Source organism: Sturnira hondurensis, unplaced genomic scaffold (assembly GCF_014824575.4).
Source record: "Sturnira hondurensis isolate 20B ecotype Veracruz unplaced genomic scaffold, ASM1482457v3 Scaffold0009686, whole genome shotgun sequence".
NCBI lineage: Eukaryota > Metazoa > Chordata > Mammalia > Chiroptera > Phyllostomidae > Sturnira > Sturnira hondurensis.
The window spans coordinates 459,186-484,054 of record NW_028082317.1 but is presented as its reverse complement, the minus strand read 5'-3'; the positions used below and the strand labels follow the sequence as shown (position 1 = coordinate 484,054).

Below are 24,869 nucleotides of genomic sequence, written 5' to 3'. Positions count from 1 at the left end.
CAAGAATTTTGAAATGACTCTACATACACCACTGCTTTTTGTTTTTTAACTTTTGTTGGTTTTACTGGCTCTCTCTTACCTGCTGCAACTGTATCCATGAGATTCATGCTAGCAATTAGATTTACTATCTTGTATGGGACGTTAAGTGATTCAACCAAAACTCTTGTGGCGCTGAGGTTTATGTGGTGGAGATAGGAGAGGGCCAGAAGGCACTAGAATGGCATATTACAACTGGAGCACGAGCTGATGTCCCTGAAATGGAGCAACTGTAGATGATATTTTTCTTAAGGACTGCAGTGGTTATTCTTAAAGCAATTTATCTACTAAAAATCCAAGAAGAGCTCTTTTCATAGCTATATATGCAGGTGGTTAAATACCAACAGAGAAAATAGAATTAATACAATTCTCATTAAAATAAATGCATACATAAATACTCTTTTGTTATAAAGGGAGCATTGGTTGTTTACCTAAGAAAGGATGTGTGAACTGGTAACAAGTGTTCATGAGGGCTCCCCTGTGTTGGTATTTTCAGATGATGGGCGTTACTAGCTTACCATCCATATGACGCCATGCAGGTATCACAATCACTAAATGCTCCTGATAAAAAATCAGGCATATTATTTTCTCTACCTTTGCTTTCTGAAGAAAGTAAGGGGGAGCCATGTACCTAAAGCATGTGCTGCTGAGACCAACAGTGCTGCTCTGCAGGAGTTGCGTTTTAGGACTCCCGGATTTACGTTACCACCTGGCATTTAGGAAATGCAAAAATAACAGGAATATAAATAACCACATGACCTATGAAATTATACATGAGGAATGGGTCTCCGGGCAAGGCCAGCTTGGTGTTTAGGTGTTACATATTCAGCTAATTATAGGAAAGGCAAGCTCCCCAAGAACAGGGAAAGGAAAATAATTGATGTGTTTTTTGTTTTGTTTTTTCCTCCATTATGGCAGAGAAAGAATAGACAGGCACAAAAGGATCCAGTTAGTTAAATTTGAAAGAAAATTGGCACAACATAATTTTCTGTGCATTTTTGGGCCCTGAAAACCTTATTTATGCTGACAGTCATTTTTTAGCTTTACTATCAATACATTCTTCCCCAGCTCAGCACATATGTTGTTGAAGATATCACTCTATTTCCTGCTTTAGTTGGTGTTTTCTAGTGCAAACCCTCTCCTTAGACTTGGCAGGGGAGTGGGTAACAGGAGCTAAGAGGAGAGGACAGGAAGCTTTTCCGTTCTACCCTACTTAACCCAAAGGATAAGTGTTTGTGGCACTTTCTGCCTCAGAAGAATGCTTCAGACACAAGTTCAAGAGGAATTTTGATCTACTAGAGTGGAGATTTCATAAAGGGTTATTAAAAAGAAGGAAGGAATGCTGGGAGCCAGCTCTAGCCCTTTAAGGTCTGTAGCACATAGGACAATTGTTTTCTCCATCCTTTCCAACTGTTACACTGTTATATTTTTTCTGTTTCTCAGCTGATAAAGTTCTTATAGAAATATAACTATATTGGGGATCACTGCTGTGTCACAAGAGTGAACACCTGGGAATGTTTGCTCTGTTCCCAGTTCTGCGTTGCTCTCAGACACTGAAGCCCTCTGTTGATACATTTCAACAGCTATTAGCAAAGGGATGATAAAGTTGGATTCACCAGGTCAGTTAGACTTGTGCTAGACAAAACATACACAAAATAATTGTGTACCTTTCGTAAATGTACACATCTCTTGAATAATACACCCTTTTACTCACATCTTGTATCTTGTTATACAACTCCACATGTGAAATCTCTTCTTATTTGACTTTAGGATCAGCCCTGTGTCTATGTAGATTCTTACACTTGATATTTATCTTTCTCTGAGGAAATATGCCAGGTATTTGGGGGGTTAATTCACTTTCTAGAAGCTTATTACAGCAGAATGCTATATTCCTTATTTGTATTTTTTACTTGTGTACATTAATAAAAGATTTTAGAAAAACCAGAGACATAAAATGCATTGATTATTCATTGTATCACAAACAAAACTTGGTTGAACACAAATGATGCCACTTTGGGGGTCTACGTGATCCTATCCAAATTTAATTACATACCATCTATGAGTGTCAGTAAGGACAGTCTAACTGTGACTTCTAAATTTTAGGAATGAGAACCTGAGAAGCAGCAGGGCCATGCCAGCCACCTCTCTCCATGTCTGTGCTTTTCCTTAATGGTGAAGAGAAAAAAACAAGCATGCTCTCTGGGCAATAGCCTTTCTGAAGAGGAATTTTCCTATAGAGTTACAGAATGAATTAAAGCCAGCATGAGTAATGAGTTTAAGATGTATTTTCACAATTTTTATGCCTCACATTGTACTCACAGTATTTTAAATCAGTCAAACAACTATAGCTCGTTTTTCTCCTGTGTTACCAAAACCTGGATCCTATCTTATATGTTTCCAAAATACATTCTAAAATTATCTCAAGTTAAGGTAACTAAGAGAGCAATGTTTTTAAGTTTTCTTCTTGAAGAAACACTATATTGCTCATTCCTTCCTCGTTGTCCTTGACCTTTCTGTGGCATTTGGTACTGTCTACCTCCCTTGGCTTTGCAAAGCCCTTTGCCTCTGCCGCCCCCCTCCACCCCGCCCCAAGCCTGCACCTGCCTGTTTGTATCCACTGTCACATGTGTGTCACCCTCTGCCTCCTTGCTCATAGGAATATTGCTCTTCCTGAAAGAAATCCTCCCACTGAGATTCCCAAGTCTCTCCTAGACATTTTCTCTTCTGTCCTAATAAATGCCCTTATTCAACTAATGCCACATAGTCTAACTCTTGGGTAAGTGGCCGTCACTTCAAAGTCAACATACACAGCCCCAAACTCATCCCCATCTTTGGGCATCTGGCTGCTCTTGACTTACTTCCTGTCCCTCAATTCAAAAATATCATTAACTTGGCCTACTCCCTGATTTCTTTGTCCTTCTGACACTACCCCTCTCTAAATTCTCTCTGCTTTTCTGTTTCTAAACTCTCCTTGAAGCTAACCCAGCTATCTATCTATCTATCTATCTATCTATCTCTCCATATTTCTATATCTTTATATAGATACAGAGATATAAATATAGAGATATAGATATAGATAGCTAGATTAATAACATTTGCAAAATAGTCTTTGCCATGGCTAGGTGGTTCAGTTGGTTGGAGCATAGTCCCCAACACCAAAAGGTTGCAGGTTGGATCTTCAGTCAGGACACCTCATATCTAGGTTTCAGGTATAATCTCAGGTTGGGGCAGGTACAGTATATGGGAGGCAACCAATGGATATTTCTCTTTCATATTGATATTCTCTCTCTCTCTCTCCCTCCCTCCCTTCTTCCCCTCTCTCTTTCTCTCCCCACCTCTCTTTCCCCCTCCCTCTCTCTAAAATCAACAAAAACATGTCCTTGGGTGAGGATTAAAAATAGTCTTTTTCATGTTACCCCTTAATCAAAACACTTGCTGGAGCCCACTTGTATGATACTACATAAGCTCCCACTTCCCAGGGCAGAGTTGGGACAGAGACAGCCTCCTCTCTCCTGAGCACACTCAGTCCTGATTCTCTTGCTTTACATTTTTTTGCTTCCTTTTTTCTCTTTCTCTCCACATTCTCTCCATGCTTCAAAATCGAGTGTTTTTACCTCCTGCACATACCCCAAAGGCTCACCTGGCTGTTACATCTCCTCTGCACCATGGATTCCTGGAACATTTTGCACAGTTTTCATTCCAGTCCCTGGTCTTCTGCTGCCTTAGCATTTGCATAGCAGGGACCATGAAGGCAATCACCTTTTTTTTTTTTTTTTTACCCAGAAGGCTGACAAAAGGCACCCACTAGAATACACCCTGGATGTCCCTTCCACACATATTGACCTATTATGCATCAAGGGTTTTAACACACACAGCAACAGACATTAACTCAGTTTGGTAGGACTCAGTGAGTAATGATCACTCCAGATTATTCATTCCAAAACCTCCAAGACAGAGGTCAGTTTTCATTGTGTCTTTTCTTCTTGAGCTCATGGTGGTATATTCCAGAAGAAGTATACAGGAAACAATTGAAATTTAATATGTCACACAGTGAGGACTATGTGGAAAAACTAAAGTGTGGAGTAGGAACAGAAGTTGACCTGGCGCAGGGAGAGAGGTGCTACTTTCTAGGAGGTGATCTGGAAGACTTTTCTGCTCAGGGGAGGTTTGGGCAGAAACTTCAGGCTCTATTGGGGAGAGAAAGAAGCTGAGTGAGCGATGCAGGAGTGGCATGTTGCAAGAGGGGTAGTGGGAATAAGGAAGCAGGTTATGGAGAATCTCTCAGCTTCAGAAGACCTTTGGATCCTAATCCAAAGAAATTAAGAAATCAGTGGAGAGACTTGAGTGGGGAAATGGCATGGTCTGACTGAGGTTTTATAACAGGCTTTCTCATCCTCTGCACTATTGATATTCTGGGCAGTATATTTCTTCTTTGTAGGGGGCTGTTCTGTACATTGTAGGGTGTTTTGTAGCACCTGCCTTGTTTACCCACTAGGTGCCAGTAGCATCTCCTTCCCCCAGTGTGACAACCAAAAACATCTCCAGACTTTGCCAAATGTTGCTCATGGCTGGGAGAGTAGGGGGAGGGTGGAGTGGCAATATCACCTCCTATAGAAAACCACAGTTTCACCCACCCAGCATAATATTTTAGTTATGTAAAAACTAAAACAGGACAACTCATTTTTGTATAGTTATATAAAAACTATATAACTATCTTGTTAGTTATATAAAAACTAACACAGGACACAGAAGAACACATTTTTTTTTGTATTTACATTTAGAGATTTGCTAGAACCCTCTCATTAGATTAAGATTCAATTTAAATGTGCCTTGTTTGCATCCTTGGAATTAATAAGCATATTGTAATGTAGGGGCAAGACTTCTTTTTTTTTTTGAGTCAGATGTCAGTGTGATTCATTTCTCCCATACCTGTAAAAACAGCACCAGGCAGGGTCACAGAGAAATCCTACTTATAGGTTAAAAGAAACCACTATGGGTATTTGAACCAGCCAGTGTTACAATGCACTTGACTGAAGGATGTCACTAAACTGCACAAACCACAGATTTCACAAGATACAGAGACAGAAGGATGACTCAGGCATACCTTAAATCACTATGCAGGATTTTACAGTTCTCACTTCTCTACTTGTTATTCCTTGAGAATCTCAAATATTTCCTCTTGAAGTGACTGACTTTTCTTCACCCTCAAAACTCTGATGGCCATTGCTTGGAGGCATGAGCAAACTTGAAGACTTTGCTTGTTTCACATTATTCCTTTGAAAATTCGCCATAAACATGCATTGTGTATACACACTTTTGTAACCAAGACTTCTTCAGACTTAGTGCCAATGTCTTCTTAATTTGTCATTGTTGTAATTTCTTCAGTGTTGAAGTACAGGGTAATGGGTATAATTTTGACAAGGAACATTGCAACCATCATGCACTACACTGACACTTTACAAAAAAATCAAATTATTGAGAATTTCTATATTTGACCCTCATTGTGGCTGAATCAAAATATTAACAAGCTTAGGCACAGGTGCTTTTATGTGTTTGATGCAACTTGGAGTACAGATGTTTATGAGCAAAGGTTGACACAGAATTTACTATGCTAATAATGCCCCAGTCAGTATTAATGAATATATTGATTTTACAACTTTATTTCAGTGGATGAAGTACAATCTTTCCACCTACAGCTCCTGGTTCATTACCACTGAGGCATGGATGGTAAAGCCATAGAAAATAAGTGGCCTTATCCTTTTATGACAGCAAATGAAATAAGGAGGGAAGACTTTTCATAAGGGACCAAGCACAGGAATGAGTGTGGGTGGATGATAGAGTCCTGTATGCCTTAGTCTGAATCCATTTGCAACAACTAACTAATTGTGAAATGTCTACCTGTAGATGTAGACACTAACCTCCCCAAGCATCAGTGACCTCATCTTAAAAATAGGCATGATAGTGACAACTCTTCAGAATTGTTAGGAAAATAAGAGCTAAGTCAAGTATCACATCTAGCAGGGATGGTAATTATTGTACAAGCAATGTGAATAATAATCATTAGGTTGGCTATTAATTCCTGTCTTATATTAAGAAAGACTTATTCCCTCATTCCAATCCAGAGCCATTCTCAAGAAGGTGTGTGCTTTTAACATAAAAATAGAAAGAAAATCTTAGTAGATAATGTAAGAGCCACAGCCTATTGTGACAAACTTAAAAACATTTTTTGGCTACAATTTCACCTACTGATCAGAAATATGAAATTTTTTTAACTTTACTTACAAAAGTAGAGGTTTTGACTATGATTTAAATATATCAATTGTTAATGAGACAGAACTCAGTTGTGAGGAAAGCTAGCATCAAATATTTATACCAAGACACAATGTCTCAGAGAATTGAGTCTTGTTCCACCGGATACAAGAGGACTGTCCTCATCACCCAGGGAGGTTCTTCCTGCTTCACACCCTTTTGTCGTTACCTCCCACTGCACTGAGAACAAAAGCTAAACTTCTGCCTGAGATGGCCTTCCCAGCCCTGGGTGGTGTGCCTGTCCCATTTCTCACACCCTTTGCTTCCAGGTGCCCAGATCCTACTACATGGTTCTGTGAAAAAAGTGAGATCTTTCCTTGGGCTTGGGGTCTTCACACATGTGGGAGTTTGTTCACACAGATGCTTCTTTCCCTCCTTTTACTATAAGCTTAAATGTGACCTCCTAGATGTGTTTACCTGAGCCATGCTGCCTGAAAAATGTTGGCTGCCCGCCCCCCCACCACCACACTTTCCATTAAGTTTTATACCCAGCCAGGAGTTCACCACTTTTAATTCTCTACTTGTTTATTTGCTTCTTCGTCTGTTGTCAAACTTGGCGGTAAACTTCAAGCTGCCTGTCTGTGATATTCATTGTTGTATCTCCAGCACCTGGAGGGTGTCAGGCACTTACAAGGCACTCAGTAATAAACAACTGAATTGCAGAATTAAAAAAAAAACAGCTTTAAGACAAAGAAAAGTTAGTGCATGTCTGCGTCTTGTGCCTTGAGACAGCTTTTAAACAAAACCTGATTTACTAACCTTCCAAAGACAAAAAAAAAAGTGGTGGTGGGAGGATAGAGTTGACCAAACTGAGTAGATATTCTTTCAGTTATAGCCTGTTCAGTAACTGCTCATTGTCAAGAGCTAAGATCACATGACTTCATAGTCATCACTGTTCTTATGCACATTGACTTGATCAAATCCTTCTGCTTATTTTTTAAGTATAAGGAGTCAGGAGCTACAATTGCTTACTTGGATCGTTGAAATATTAACTCTTCTGCTGGATTTTCAAAACACTGTTCATTTTGCCTTCATTCTAACTGTCTAGCATTCTCTACTTTAAACCTTAGCATACCTTCCTGTTTGGCCAGACTCACCCCCTCTTTGTGCTGCATATTACTTACTTGAAAATGAGTAGTCACTGCACTGTGGTTGATCTGAACACTATGCTCTCTGGTGGGTAAGAAGAATCAGGGTATTTAGTGGAGAGCACTTTCTAGACATAGGGAGCATCATGTCCAGACGAAAGAGAGCATAGACCAAATATGGAACAACTAGGAAAATGTCCATGGCCTGTAGTACTACTTAAATGTCTTAAGGGAAAGAGGAGAGAATGTCCAGGAGGAAGATTATAAAGGATTGTGTCAAACCCAACCTTGGCAGCCAAGGCCTAGAGAGCTGCCTGACCTGCCCTCTTTCCTTCCTTTCTTCTTTCCTCCCACCTGCCGCTTATCTTTCCTCTTCCTTTCTTAGATTTTAAACAGCAATTCATTGAAATGACATAGTCTAATTTGTCTTATAGTGAAAAGTAAAAACTGAATGGTGATCAGAATACAGAGGTTAAAATTCTATTCTACCTCTTTCCAGCTACATGACCCTGGGTGAGCTTAATTCTCCTTTAAGGAAATAGGAGATAAAGTCTCTATCTATTGAAGTCCAGGTTATGCGGATCATGGCAGATAAACTGTTCTTCCCCTTGTAAAGTGCAAGAAGCAAATTGTGCTTATTATCCCTTTTGAATAATTTGTTAGCCTAAAACTTCAAACAGGCCCAACTAAAGACAGCCAGAGTTTACTGTGTACCAATAGACAAGAGCAGAAATAGCATGCATATCTTGGATATTGAATAAAAATCTCCCAGTAAGTTGGGACTTTTCTGAGGTCCCTGGAGAAGCAAGAGCCAATCCCATGTATGCCTGGCCAGTGTGAGAAAGGGAGCCTGACTTGATGAGGGAGAGAGCCAGTGTGACATCATGATGACAATTGTGCTTGATTTGTGCACTCTCACTCATTAATCATGCCTAAGGATAATACTGTTATTATGTAAAAATCTACCTCAGTTAGACATTTTTCCAAACCTTAGCATATGTTGTATTTTACTTTATTATTAATACATAATTTTGAAAAACCCTTATTTGGCTCTTTAGCCTAATTTGGACAATGATTTCTGTGTTTGCATATCTCAGAGCATTCCATTTGGGACATGCGGTAAACATTTAGGTAATTTTGTTAGGTTATAGAATGCAGAGGTAAGGGTCTGAAGTATGGTATTCCTTAATAGTTAATAACACATTTTATAATAATGTCAAAAATATATTTCTTATTTTATTCCCAAACTGTAAGATTATTTCAGCTCCACTTAGTTTAATAATTCAGAAAACTTCTCAAACATAACTATTGCCATGCTATTAGGATGTAGACAATACTATAATGACAAGTTATTTGACCTATGACATCAAAAGTTCTGTATAGGGATGTTTAAAATAAGAAATTATCAAATTTATTTTTACTACTTAGTTTAACAATGCTTGTTGAATATTTTATAGGCCACATGTTTAACAGTTGAATATTGTGTAGGTCATAATTTGATTAAGTATTGTTACTAAGTTATTTTTAAATGTAATTAATGCTTGATTTTATAAGTTGTATTATCCCCTTTCAACATTTTATTTAACTTATTCAGTATATTGCAGCAAAAAAAGAATACTTTTTTCTAAAATTAATTTCAGGTTTTGAAACTAACATGAACCTAACTAGCCGAGATGACTCCAGTACATTAGAGATCTCATCAGAGACTCAAGACAGAAACGCGAATAGCCATGGAGTTCAGTCATGTAATCCACTCTCCAGTGCTATCACTACTGAAAACGGAAATTCTGTCTCAAATGGTAAGCACTTTTCAAGCTCAAAAGTAAACACATAAGTTTTAAGTTGTATCAACTTCTTAGGAAGAATGGATTTAAAATATAAAAATGAAGTAGGCTGAAAAAACTGGAAAGTCAAATATGAACTATGAAGCTTCACTGTAGGGCAGGTTAAATTAAAGAATTAAAATGGTATTCAGTATTATATGACTTCTCAGAGACATTTATGGAGTACTTGGTCTATGAGAACTGGTATAAAATGAGACTTAAACTGAGCAAGAGGAGAGGGGTGCTAATTTTTTCTTCTCATATCTAAGTAATGTGAAGGAAAATAATATCGAGGGCATAATAAATGCCAAACTATCTTTAAATATAATATTTAATTCAATTGTATCAATATATTATTTAGAAATTGGCTTGACCATGTGTATCCAAAGTTATCTAATAGTAAACAAGTAACTTATTTTTCTCACACATAAAAGAAGCCTGGGTCTTCTAGCAATGGCTGATGCAAAGATGTAGACCAACTGTTTTCTGAGAACATCCCAAAGGGGCTGAAAAAACCTATTTGTATTGGTTTTATCTGATTCAAAGTGCTAGACAATACTAAGACAGTGAAAAGACAGTGACACTGGGGAGGGACTGAAAAAATAGGTATGCAATGCAATTGAGGCCAAGCAAAGAACCCCATGTATTCTAGGCTTTTCTCCAAGGGATGTTTAGACACTTACTAAGAGCAGAGAAGACTAGGCTATACTTCTGACTGTCTCCTAGGATTGTGGGGACAGACTTTGTGAGTCTGTCCCCACAATTGTGAGTCCAGAGTGTGCCAATGTCATGGGGTGGGGCCTTGAAGTGTTCATCCTAAAGGCCATATATGAATCAGAATCAGAAACCACAGCTCAGCTGTGAATCATCTCAATACAACTTTAGGGACTGATATGACACAGAGGTACCTGGGAGAAAAAGAAACAAACAAACAAATAGATGTGTATGTGTGTGCATACATATATGTATATGTTAATATATATATATATGCAAATATACCCCAATTATAGCATCCTACACTTCAATTCAATACATAGTCAAAAAGAAGCAGGCACGAAATATGCTGAAAAATTATAAGCAGAAATAGCAGTCAATTGCAGTATATCCATGTGTGCTCAAAAGATCAGAGTTCAAAAGCATATACTGTACTTTAGAATAAGTATGTTTACTGTGCCCAAGAAGATAAAAGATTGAGAATCTCAGCAGAAATAGGAAACTGTAAAAACCTGTCAAGTGGAAATTCTGAAATTAAAAAATACTGTCATAAAATTAAGTACAATGGAGGATAAGTTTAAAGTTAATTAGACACAGTAATTTAAAAGTAAAAACCTGGGAAAGTGAAAGATAAATCAGAAAATATCCAGAATGAGACACAGAGAAGCAAAAGACAATAATGGAAATTCCAGAAAATGTCTTAGAGGCATAAAGGATACAGTCAGGAAGAAGGACTATTGGGATCCTAGGGAATGAAGAGAAATTACAAGGGCAAGAGAAAAGATTTGGAGAGAAATGTTAGAGAATTTCTGATGCTGATGGAGCATCAAGAAACCGATCTGAACCGGCAATTTCCTATAAATTTCAACATGCACTCTTCGTATGGCCCACCAATCCCATTCCTGGATATTTACTCAAGAGAAATGAAAACAAGTCCACACAAACACCTGTATGCAAATGCTTATGGCACTTTTATTCATAACCACCTAACACTGGAAATAAAGTGTTCTTCAACTGGTGACTGGATTCTGTCAGCTGGCTATTGCTGTGTAAAAATACCCCTCCACCCCAAACTTAGAGGCTAGATGCAAAAAACAGCTAATATTTTGCAATTTCTTTGGGTTAGGAATCTGGATGTGGCTGAGCTGAGTGCCTTTGGTACAAGGTCTCTTATGAGGCAGCCATCACCTCTCAGCCAAAACTATAGTCATCTTGATGCTTGATTGACAAATGGTCTGTTTACAGCACTACTTACAAGGCTCTTGACAGGCCTCAGAAGATCCACTTCCCAGCTCACTCACATGGGCTTCTCCATAAAGGTAGACTTACAACAGGGCAGCTGGCTTCCCCCAGAGCAAGCAATCCACAAGACAGCCAGAATAAACACCCATGATGGAAACCACAGCCTTTATACAGCCTGTTTGGGGAGAGAGACATCTAGTACTTCTGCCACATTCTGTTTGTTAAAAGCAAGTTATATATTCAGTCCACTGATGGAAGGCAATTACATGAGTATCAGTGACTGCAGCCGGGCTCATTAAAGACCGTTATTCAGGCCAACCAGCAGCAAATGGAAAAACTCTACGATAAAAAACCATGGACTATTATACATGGCAAAAATGGATGAATCTCAAACTCATTGCACTAAAGAAAAAAACCTAGAATCAAAAGACAGTGAGTGTGATTCCATTTATATAACATTTTGGAAAACTCCAAACTCTAGAACAGATACCATGAGTGCTCTCCAGAGGCTAGGTGTAGTGCATGGGGCAGAGGATGGACTGCTGACTTAGTCGCTTTTCAGGCTGCTGAACAAAATGTCATAGGCAGGGTGACTGGTAAACATCAGAAATGTATTGCTCCATTTCTGGAGACTAGAAGTCTAGACGTGACCAGAAAGTCTAGAACTCCAGAAAGTCTAGAAGTCTAGAAGACTAGACTACAAGAACAGCACGGCCAGGCTCCTGGGAGGCCCCTCTTCCAGGTTACAGACTGCTGACTGCCCACGTCTACGTCCTCACATGGCAGAAGGGGCCTGGGAGCTCTATGGAGACCCTCTGATAAGGGCACTAATTCCATTCAGGAGAGCTCTGAACTCGTGACCTGATGTCCTCCCAAAGTCCCCACCTCCATGTACCATCACCTTGTGGATTAGGATTTCAACATGGGGGTGGGGAGATACAGGCACTCAGACCACAGTAAACTGCAAAGGGGCATGCAGTGCTATTGACAACTAGGAATGCATGTGTCCCTATAAATTCACAGATGTGTGCATGTGGTAAGGGTGAATATGTCTGTAAATGTGACTTTGATGAAAATATTAAAGAAAATATTCAAAACCTGAGTAGAAGAAATAAAAAGGAAACTACTCCTAGGCATATCACTGGTAAAAGAAAGACTAAGCATGAGTCTTAAAGGCAGCCAGAAATGAAAAAGACAAATTACTTTTAAAGGAGCAGCAATTAAAGTACAAAGACAGTGAAAGAATATATTTAACATGCTCAAATAAAATAACTATCAATCTAGAATTTTATAAACAATAAAAAACTCCTGTAAGAATGAAGGGGAGTAAGGATATTTATAGAAAAAAAACTGAAAGAATTAAACATGAGCAGATCCAAAATGCTCAGAGATTTGAGGAGGAATAAAGAACAATTTAGTGAGGTCAGGAGAGGGTAAAAGAACAATATTTAATATTATACACTGATAAATCAAGCTAGTAGATTATGATTTCAAAGGTAACCACTGAAGAATACTAGTGGGGTGTATAATTCCCAAATTAATTTAAAGAGTAAAATAGAATAATAAAGTCAATCAACCTAAAAGATGGGGGGAAAAGGGAGTAAAAAGGAAATATCTGAAAGATAAGACAAATAGAAAGGTCTTAGTAGATGAAAAAAGCATTTTTGAAAACAGTTAAATTTAATTGAATCCCATTAAACTTTAAAAGACTCTCATCTTGTGTAAGTTCACATAAAAATAAATTTATTAATATATTTTAAACCTAAGATTTGTAAAGAACATGTAAAACATGAGGATACTGAAAGTTTTAATGTAAAGAAACAGAAAAGGAAAATATTTCCCATGCCAGTATTTTAAAACAACAATTCTCATCTATTTGGAAAATAAAATTTACATTTCTGTTACACACACAAGTGCAAGATTTTAACTAGTAAAATTCTGTTGACAATAAAACTTATCAGAACTTGTGGGATCCTGCTAACCTCTTAATCAATGGAAATTTAGCTTTAGACATATTGTTGCAAAAGAACAGAGGATGAAAATCAGTGTTAAAAATGTCAACAAGTTTGAAACAGAACAACAAACCAAAAATGAACAAAATGGAAGGAAGTGTAATAAAGATAAAGATATAAGTTATTCAAATATAAAACAAGCAACAAAGCCAAAAGTTGGTTCCTTAAAAAATTTTTTGAAACATTGATAAATTGATAATCCTCTTACAAGGGCAATAAAGAAGTAAAGAAAGTGGACACAAATGGCCCATTCTAGGATAAAAGGGGAGACCTACCACAGATCTTGCAGAAGCAAAAATTAAGAAGAGTACATTATGAACAGATTTCTGCTGAAATCAATTTGTAAATTTAGAGGAACAGATATATTTCTTTTAAAAGGCAAGTAACCAAAATGAAGAGAAGAAATAGAAAAAATAAATAATAGTATGCATATTAAATTAATTTAATTTGTAACTGAATACTTTTCTACAAGGAAAACTCTAGGCCCAAATAGCTTTTCTGGTAAGTTCTCTCAAAATTTTTTTAAATATATTTTATTGATTATACCATTACAGTTGTTCTATTCCCCCCCTTCATCTTCATTCCCCTCCACCCGCACACTCCCTCCCCCACCATTCTCCCCCCTTAGTTTATAACCACATGTCTCAAGTTCTTTAGATTCTATATTTCCCCCACTATTCTTGCCCTCCCTCTTATCTATTTTCTACCTACTGTCTATGCTATTTCCTGTACCTTCTCCCCCTTCTCCCCCTCCCACCCCCCTGTTTCTAACCCTCCATGTGTTCTTCATTTCTATGGTTCCACTCCTGATCTAGCTGTCCTCTTGGTTTGCTTTTGTTTTAGGTGTGGTTGTTAATAACTGTGAGTTTGCTGTCCTTTCACTGTTCATATTTTCATCTTCTTTTTCTTAGATAAGTCCCTTTAGCATTTCATATAATAAGGGCTTGGTGATGATGAACTCCTTGAACTTGACCTTATCTGAGAAGCACTTTATCTGTCCTTCCATTCTAAATAAAAGCTTTCTGGATAGAGCAATCTTGGCTGTAGGTCTTTGGATTTCATGACTTGGAATACTTCTTTCCAGCCCCTTCTTGCCTGTAAGGTCTCTTTTGAGAAATCTGCTGACAGTCTGATGGGTACTCCTTTGTAGGTGACTGTCCCCTTATCCCTTGCTGCTTCTAGGATTCTCTCCTTCATTTTAGTCTTGGCTAATGTAATTATGATGTGCCTTGGTGTGTTCCTTCTTGGGTCCAACTTCTTTGGCACTCTCTGAGCTTCCTGGATTTCCTGGAAGTCTATTTCCTTTGCCAGACTGGGGAAGTTCTCCTTTATTATTTGTTCAAATAAGTTTTCCACTTGTGGCTGTTTCTTTCCCCCTTCTGGTACCCCTATAATCCGGATGTTGGAACATTTAAAGATGTCCTGGAGGTTCCTAAGCCTCTCCTCATTTTTTTGAATTCTCATTTCTTCATTCCTTTCTGGTTGGATGTTTTGTTCTTCCTTCTGGTCCATTCCATTGATTTGAGTCCCAGTTTCCTTTCCATCACTATTGGTTTCCTGTGCATCTCCCTTCATTTCGATTAGTTTAGCCTTCATATGTTCCTCTAATTTGTGACTATAATCAACCAGTTCTGTGAGCATCCTGATAAACAGTGTCTTGAACTGTGGTTCTGAGAGGCTGGCAATCTCTCGGTCGCTTAGAGTTGTGGCTCTGGGACTTTGAATTCTTCTTGGCCATCTTTTGGGCTGTTTGTGCCTGTTACGTAGCAGGATTGGAGCCCTAGGTGTTCACCAGAGCAGGGCAACTCAGTGGCTGGGTTGTGATGCTGTATATGGGTGTGGGGTCAAAGAGGAGCAATGGCGTCCCATCTGCTGCCTCCTGCTGTTGCCCCCACAGGTTCGGCAGCTGCGACCATCACCAGGCCCATGCGTTTCATCCCACTGCACGCAAGTGTGCCACCGCTGTCAACCTTCGCCCCCTGGGGCCTGCATGGTCCGTCTCACTGTGCGCGAATGTGTGACCATGGTCAGTCTGCCCCACACCCTGACTGGGTCCGGGCCACTTGTGCGCCTAGGTCGGGGGATCTTTCCTGCCCAACCCTGCTCCACTGCTGGCTCCGCCCCTCTTACCATCCTAGTTGAACGGTTAGTTATAGTTGGACTTCCATATAATTCAATTTTCTGTTCTTTGGCTGTGTCTTTGTTCTCCAAACCTTTGTTGTATTCAAACTTGGTTGTGGGAGAAGGCACAGTGTTTCCACCTATGCCTCCATCTTGGCAGAAGTCTCAAGTTCTCTCAAAATTTTAAGGTTGAAATAAATCCATTGGTACACAAACTCTTTCAGAGACTAGGGGGAAGGGGGCAAGGAACAAATCTCCCAGCTTTCACAAACAGCCACTTAATTCATGACAAACTTGGCATTGTAGGACACTGGGGGAAGCATAATCAACTGCTATCTGCAAGAAGAAAAAAATGAAATTTGACCTCTACTCCTTGCTATTCACACAAAACAATTCCTGGTAGACTATAGATCTAAATGTCAAGTATAAAATAAAATATATAGAAGAAAATGTGGGAAAATATCATTTTTATCTCAGAAAATAAAGGATTCCTTAAAAAGAACCCAAAGGAACGCTAATCTTAAAGAAAAATTATATGTCTAAGTATATTATATATAGGTTCATACTCAGAGTTTACTTAAATTAAAAACAAAAAAGATAGCATTGGAAAATTAGATAAGATATGTGAATAAGCACTTAAATAAATATTTTTAATGGGGTCAAACCTTGCTGGTAATTAGAGAAATGCAAATTAAAATCATACTGTGAAACTACTACATACCCTATAGAATTGCAGAACCGACTAGCAAGGATGAGAAGCAAAGGGATTGCCACAAAAGCAGGACAGTGATTTATTCCTTCTGCAGGAGAAATGAGCCTAGAGTCATTTGGTAAGAGAATAATGGGGGTTTTCTCGGTAGCTAACAATGTTCTACTGCTTGACTTGTATGGTAGTTAAAATTCCACAAGTTAAAACTATTTGAAGGGAGAGAGAACAAGAAAGAAAGGGAGATTTCAGAATGGAAATCGAATATTCAGGACTATGGAACTTCATGGTCCTCAGATATTCACCTTTTTGCCTCTTGCTGCCCTGAAGGTCAGTTCTGAGAATGTAGTTTTTCAGCTGAGCATACCCAAAGATGTTCATTGCTGATTTATGAAGGAGGAAGGGGAGAATGGAATAGGATAAAAAGTAGCCAGGGCAATTAGCCAGTCACACTTTGGGAGTAGTCTGGCGGTGGGTAGGTGGTTGGGGAAGATTTGTTCAAGCTTAGCACTAAGGTCTCTGGAGTAATGTGGGAATGTTCTGTTGGTTGGGAGGGGTTGGCTTTAATCACAGACACACACTGAGAGAGAGACGGGGGGGGACCCCAAAGGGGTTGCAGATAATAATTATAAGTATTTGGCTCACAAGAAGAAGACTTTTGGTGCAATATGGGGGATGGGGTGGCCATGACACTGACAAGATACAGAAGGATTTTAGACCAGTAATAAAGGCATTTAGAAAAAAGAACTGCAGTTACAAAAATTTATTACCACTAAGAAGAAACATAATTTCAGCAAAGAATGATATAAGCTCACAGGATACCAATGTATTGGCCTTTTGTAATGTTTTTTCTTCATTGACTTTCAGCAGCTTTCTTAAAATATATATTATTATTCAAATGGCATTTATAATTTTATGCAGGTTATAAAAATTACACATGCTCTATGTGACAGTTTGGAAAATACAGGAAATAATAAGGAATAAAAACTACCATCAATTCTATTACTCAGACATACTTTAAATATGTCTAGTATTCCACTGTGTCAAATTTCATTTTTTCATATGAATATATGTACATGTCTACATAATGTATTTGGTTTTGTTTTTATAAAGTTTGAGTTATATCATTCATATAGCTTTAATAATCTGTTTTTCCCCTTCAGAATATCATGTAATTTATCTTTATGTCAAAAAATATAGATCTGCATTATTTACAGCTAGCCATTAATGGTACCTGATGCATAGCATTCCATTAAATAGGACTATAATGATTTAAAACAACAAAGCCCTATTTGTGGGATATTAAAGTTATTTCCCAATATTCCACTCTTAAAATAACACTGTTTATGATGTATTACTCCAACATTATTAAAATAGGCATTTTGTAAAACTTTCCATGTTAATATAGGATGTTCAGATTTATGTGCATGTTTAGATAAAAATATTGACATACAATCTTCTTTAATGAAACAGTTGCTTTCTGAAATCTCTAATGATAATTCTTTGTGAGTTGGTAGGAATAGCAACAACATTGTACACTCTCATATTCAAATTGAATATTCTTAAAATAATAAAATTGGAAAGTGAGTAACAGTAATAGGTATTAAGTGTGTAATAGAATATTTCACAAAAGTTATACATATATGATAAGTATAAGTAACTACTTTTTACTTGCAGTTTTAGCTTTTTAAGGATAGCTATTAAACAAGAGAAATTTATAATGTATTAGAATGATCAAAACTGAATAAACAAATATTTTTAGAAAGATGATGTATGCCTATTACTTTTACTAAAATTTCACATCATGCCATTCTCCCTACCTCACCTTGGATGATGCATATCCTATGATGAAGAAAGAGAAAATAGAAACCTCCTTTTATTAAAATATATAATTTGTCTGGTTTTTTATTCAAAAGGTAAAATTCATGGCTTGGGAAATGGTACTAGAAAACCAAATACAAAAACCAAACAAACAAACAAACAAACCCCTGTGTTTCTTACTCTAAAGATCAAAATAAAACCAAAAGTCAATGGAAAAACAAAAACTGCTCTAGACTAAGATGGAAATTTTTATGGAATACACACCTTGAATTAATATAAAATTGTGTCTCCAGAAATACCAGGCTTCTAAATCTCAACATAAAATGCACGTGGATTAAGAGTTTAGAATAAAGCTAAAAGACCACTTGAAAATCTTGAATTACATATACATGGGGAAATTATTGCAAATGGATTTTTTATTTTTCAAAGCCACTTAACATGTTTAAGTTGATCTACTTTGTAAATAACATGAACTACTTGGTCCCTAAAGCCTTTCTATGATTATTAAAATACCTGTCACAGTGGCCTAGATACTTAGGCACTCAGTAAGCATTCACTGATGAAAACAGTGTTGCATGTTACATATGAACCAGTAAGTCTCATGGGGGGGGGGACAGAGTCATAAAATTTCTCCTCAACAGTATGATAAAAATTAAACAAATATTACACATGTGCAACACATGATATGCTCATGATCATTATAGTTCTTAAAGTTGTTATTAGTACTGATTCATAGTTCACAATGTACAGTCAATGTGCTTTCTAAATAAAGGCACAAGATGGAAATAAATGTTTAAAATAACTTGAAGTTCTAATTGAGTCAGAAGTAACGCTGTTTTTTCTAGGAAACAATTTCTCTCTCAACTACCAGTATCTGCATGCTACCTCTGCTTCCCAGAAATAATTATCTGTTTGTTCATTTGTTGAAATATAGTTATGTGTGGGTAATTATAGCTATCACTTACTTTAATTGCCAACCTTTTACTGATGTGAACATAGACTTAGATCTTTTTTGTATACGTAATTATTCCCTGGACTTGTGGCTATTTATCATTAGATTAGAGAGTAGTTTTTGGTGTTAGAACTTTTTAGTTATATCAAAAAAACATTACTGTGGATATAAAGATGTCTATTTTGTGGGGAAATACAGATGTAAAAAATTCCAGCTAAGATATTTTATGCTCATTATGATTTCCTTTCTTGCTGCTCATTAATGTACATTTTATTGTTGGACATCAGGAAAAATGGCAATTAAAGAATATAGTTATTATATTTTATTTTTACATTTATCATTCTTGGAAGATTATCTCTTTGTATTTGTGTTATGTTTATCCTCAGTGCACAGCAAGAATTATCCATGATGATAAGTGGCTTTTTACAGGCAAGGTCTAGTTGAGACTATTTGCAGGACCAGGAGCTCTGCATTCTTTGCACAGACTTCAGCACTATATTGAACTTGGTGCCATTGTAGTTCCAAGCCACACTGACTCTGGGAACATCAAGCATGGCTTTCATTAGCTATGCCTCATGGTAGATCTAAACAATTGACAAAGGAGCCTCTGGTTGGAACCTATGAAATATATTCATATATACATTTTAAAACACCATTTTGTTTATGGGAATTTATAGATTCTTTGGAACTCATACTGTTGTCTGACTCAAAGGCTAACTGCCAGAGGAAGCAAGCCTTCACTTGACAATCTGGAATATTGCGCAGTTACTTATTTTGAGCAACAGAAAGTAGTTTTGCAAAGAAAGCAAGCTTCTCAGGCATTAAGAAAGCCCTGCCCCACTCTTCCTTTTAGTTAAAAATATTTTGAAGTCACATTAAATAATTCTAATTTGGATTTTATTTTATTAAATTTTTCCACTGTGGTTGAGAAGTCAGATTTCACAACGGCTGGATTGAAATGCTGAAGAGCAGAATGGCAGAAGGAAGCCTAGTGAAAGCTAGATACACATCAGTAAATCAAATTATTTATTAAGCACCCATCGCATGCAGGCATTGTGCTATGCATGGGAAGTAATAGGAAATCTAAGCAACTCAAGGTGTGTTCCTTGTGAGCACATACATAAAATGAGAGAAATACATTAAATGTTGACAATGCATATCAAAAGAAACCACAAAATAGGGCAGCCAGCCAGTGACAGTGTCAAATCAGCCACATAAATAATGGTTCTCTATTGCCTCCACATAAGAAGAGATTCTTAGGGGCTGGGATAGTTAGGGGCATTTCATGGGGAAGGTTGGCATTTTCAAAAGAAATAAGATTCAGACAAGAAAGAAGGGAACACCTTTCATCTAAGAAAATTTATTGTGTGATGTCTTTTGGCTGGGATGTGAATTTTCTATCCCCAAGACTTTGGAGCATTTCTGGAGCCTATGCATATGTTAAAACATTATATATATATAATGCTTTATATATATATAATAACGTTTTATATATGTATATATACACATATACATATATATATGTATATATATATATAATGTTTTATGTCCCTAACTGATATATCCTTATCAGTTAGAGACATATGCTCAAGAACTTACACATTAATTCATTTGGGAAATTTTTCAAAGATAATAAGTACATGAAACTAGATTAAAATAATGAAAATTCCAAAGTTTGGTGATGAATACATGCTTACCTTCATATATGTATCAAATTTATATTATAAAATGTCTTTAAATACTTGCTATCTTAAAAAACTAAAATGGATAAGTTATTGTAGCCTTATATGCATTTCTTTAAATACTTAATGAAAATGAACATATTTATTATTTAGTGATTTTTTTATTCACTTAAGTTTTCTATACATATTTTTTGCCCAAATTTAAAATCTGAGGGTAGGACCTTTATTTTAACTTGTAGCATGCTTTAAGAAAAATAAAACTTTTTATTTAGTTTATTGAAATGTTCTATACTGTTCTTTTTAATTTACATTTTATTTTATGATATTTTAACATATTTATATTTAATATTTGAATGAAGGCATTCATCCTTTCCCCCCCCCTTCATGGTTGTGCCTTTGGTGTCAATTTTAGATCATTTGCCTTAAAAAGTACTTCAGCAAAGCAAAATGTTGGTTAAAAAATATTCTGCCTTCAGGCCTTCATTGTACCTCAGTTTCCCAGCTCTTACTTGACTTTATCTAGTTGATGCTCACTTGATATATTAAGCCAGCTTACAACCAGGCTTCTTTACCCCGAAAAGCTCTCAATCAACATAGAAGGCCAAATAAAGAGCTTCCAAGACGAAAGAATTCTAAAAGAATATGCCTCCACCAAACCAGCTCTACAAGAAATACTAAAAGGACTGCTTTAAGGAAAAGAAGGGAAAGAGAGAAACAGAGAGGAACTCTGGTACAAAAATGGCAATGAATAAGTACCTATCAATAATAACCTTAAATGTAAATGGATTAAATGCTCCAATCAAAAGACATAGAATAGCTGAATGGATAAGAAAGCATGACCCACACATATGCTGCCTACAGGAGACCCACCTCAGGACAAAAGGCCACCACAGAATAAAAGTCAAAGGCTGGAAACAAATTTTCCAAGCAAATGGACAAGAAAAAAAAAAAACCGGGGTAGCAATTCTAATATCAGACAAAATAGACTTCAAAAAGGGCCATAAAGAGAAACCCAGAAGGTCACTTCATAATACTCAAGGGAAGAATCCAACAAGAAAACATTAACATCGTAAATATATATGCACCCAACATAGGAGCACCCAAATATATAAGGAAAATCCTAGAGGACTTCAAGATGTTGACAGCAACACAATTATAGTAGGGGATTTTAACACCCCACTGTCAAAAATGGACAGATCTTCCAAACAAAATATCAACAAAGATATAGCTGCACTAAACAATACCCTAGATGAAATGGATTTGGCTGATATATAGAGAGCCCTTCATCCCAAAGAAGCTAAATACACATTCTTTTCAAATGCACATGGAACATTTTCAAAGACAGACCACATGATAGGACACAAAAAAGCCTCAACAAATTCAAGAAAATTGAAATCATACCAAGCATTTTCTCTGACCACAAGGGACTGAAATTGGAAACCAACCCCACAGGAAAAACCCCAAAACACCCAAAAGCATGGAGATTGAATGGTATGCTATTAAGCAACGAATGGGTCAAGATTGAAATTAGGGAAGAAATCAAAAAGTTTCTGGAAACAAATAAGAATGAACTCACAACAACCCAACACTTATGGGACACGGCAAAGGCAGTCCTGAGAGGGAAGTTCATAGCAATACAGACTTACCTAAGAGGATAAAAAAATTTCAAACAAACAAGAACTAACCATACGCCTGCAAGAACTCGAAGAACAACAACAAAGACAGCCCAGAGCAAGTAGAAGAAAGGCAATAACCAAGATCAGAGCAGAATTAAATGACATAGAGACTACAAGCACAATTCTAAGGATCAATGATTCCAAGAGTTGTTTTTTTGAAAAGATAAACAAAATAGACAAGCCTTTAAGTAGGCTCATTAAGAAAAGAAGAGAGAGGACCGAAATAAACACAATAAGAAAAGAAAGAGATTACAACTGATACCACAGAAATAGAAAGGATTGTAAGAAATTACTACATAGAACTGTATGCCAATAAATTTCAAAACCTAGGTGAAATGGACAAATTTCTAGAAAAATATAATCTTCCAAAACTCAATGAAGAAGAAGTAGAAAGCCTGAACAGACCAATAACAAGAGATGAAATTGAAGCAGTAATCAAAAAACTCCCATCACACAAAAGCCCTGGACCAGATGGTTTCACAGGAGAATTCTATAAAGCATTTAAGGAAGAGCTAACCCCTATTCTTCACAGACTATTCCAAAAAGTCCAAAAGGAGGGAAAACTCCCCAACTCTTTTTATGAAGCCAGCATCATCCTAATTCCAAAGCCAGATAGAGACACAACAAAGAAAGAAAACTTCAGGCCAATATCGCTGATGAACATGGACACTAAAATCCTCAACAAAATATTGGCAAATTGCATCCAGCAATGCGTCAAAAAGATCATACACCACGATCAAGTGGTATTCATCCCTGGGATGTAAGGATGCTTCAGTATCTGCAAATCAGTAAATGTAATACACCACATAAACAAAAGCAAAGACAAAAACCACATGATCATACCAATAGATGTGGAAAAAGCTTTTGATAAGGTACAACACCCATTTATGATAAAGATACTCAGCAAAGTAGGAATAGAGGGACCATATCTCAGTATAATAAAGGCCATATATGAAAGACCTACAGCCAACATCATACTCAATGGGCAAAAACTAAAAGCTTTTCCACTAAGATCAGGAACAAGACAAGGTTGCCCACTTTCACCGCTTCTACTCAATATAGTGTTGGAAGTTTTAGCCACAGCAATCAGGCAAGAAAAGGAAATAAAAAGCATTCAAATCGGAAAGGAGGAAACAAAACTGTCATTGTTTGCAGATGACATGATAGTGTACATGGAAAATCCAATAGCCTCTACCAAAAAACTGCTCAAACTAATAAATGAATTTGGCAAAACAGTGCCTTACAAAGTCAATATCCAGAAATCAAAGGCATTTTTGTATACTAAAAATGAATCAGCAGAAGCAGAAGTCAAGAAAAAAATCCCATTTGATATAGCAAAAAGAAAAATAAAATATCTGGGAATAAATCTAACCAAGAAGGTAAAAGACCTGTATGCAGAAAACTACATAGCACTGAAGAAAGAAATTAAGGAAGACACAAACAAATGGAAACATATACCGTGTTCATGGATTGGAAGATTTAACATCATCAAAATGTCCATACTACCCAAAGCAACTTACAGATTCAATGCAATACTTATTAAAGTAAGAATGGCATATTTCACAGACATAGATCAAACACTTCACAAATTTATATGGAACCATAAACAGCCCTGAATAGCAGCTGCAATGTTGAGAAAGAAGAACAAAGTAGGAGGGATCACAATACCTGATAGCAAACTGTATTGCAAGGCCACTGTAATCAAAACAGCCTGGTACTGGCATAAAAACAGACACATAGATCAATGGAACAGAACAGAGAACCCAGAAATAAACCCAACTCTCTATAGTCAATTAATATTCGACAAAGCAGGCAGTAACATAAAATGGAGTAAAGATAGCCTCTTCAACAAATGGTGCTGGGAGAACTGGACAGCTACATGCAAAAAAATGAAATTCGAGTACCAACTTAACACCATTCACCAAAATTAATTCAAGGTCATAAAAGACTTAAATATAAGCCGTGACACCATTAAAGTCCTAGAGGAGAACATTGGCAGGAAAATATCAGATATTTCACACAGCAACATTTTTACTGATATGTCCCCTACAGCAAGGAATATAAAGGAAAAAATAAACAACGGGGATCTCATCAAAATTAAAAGCTTCTGTGCAGCTAAAAAAACAGCATTAAAATAAAAAGACAACCCACTGTATGGGAAAACATATTTGCCAATGATACCTCAGACAAAGGTTTAATCTCCAAAATATACAAAGAACTCACACGACTTCACTCTAACAAGACAACTAACCCAATTAAAAAATGGCGAAAGGACTTGAACAGACATTTTCCAAGGAGGACATACAGAGGATCCAGAGACACATGAAGAGATGCTCAATATCGCTTGCTATCAGAGAGATGCAAATTAAAACCACAATGAGATTCCACTTTATACCACTGAGAACGGCTATCATGAACAAAGCAATAAACAACAAATGTTGGAGAGGATGTGGGGAAAAGGAGACTCTGGTCCACTGTTGGTGGGATTGCAGACTGGTACAACCATTATGGAAAACAGTATGGAATTTTCTCAGAAAACTAAAATTGGACCTGTCTTTTGACCCAGCAATTCCACTGCTAGGATTGTATCCTAAGAACCCTAAAACACCAATCCCAAAGAACATATGCACCCCAATGTTCATAGCAGCACAATTTACAATAGCCAAGAGTTGGAAGCAACCTAGGTG

General features: G+C 37.0%; 1 protein-coding gene across 1 annotated transcript in view; it reads left to right on the top strand.

Annotated features, from left to right (window-relative positions):
- LOC118994671 (unconventional myosin-XVI-like) overlaps positions 1–24,869 on the top strand; it is a 298,709-nt gene that overhangs the window by 233,785 nt on the left and 40,055 nt on the right. Inside the window, exon 19 of the mRNA XM_037057347.1 lies at positions 9,074–9,232. Within this exon, the coding sequence (XP_036913242.1) occupies positions 9,074–9,232 (159 nt within the window). The remainder of the gene's footprint in view (positions 1–9,073; positions 9,233–24,869) is intronic.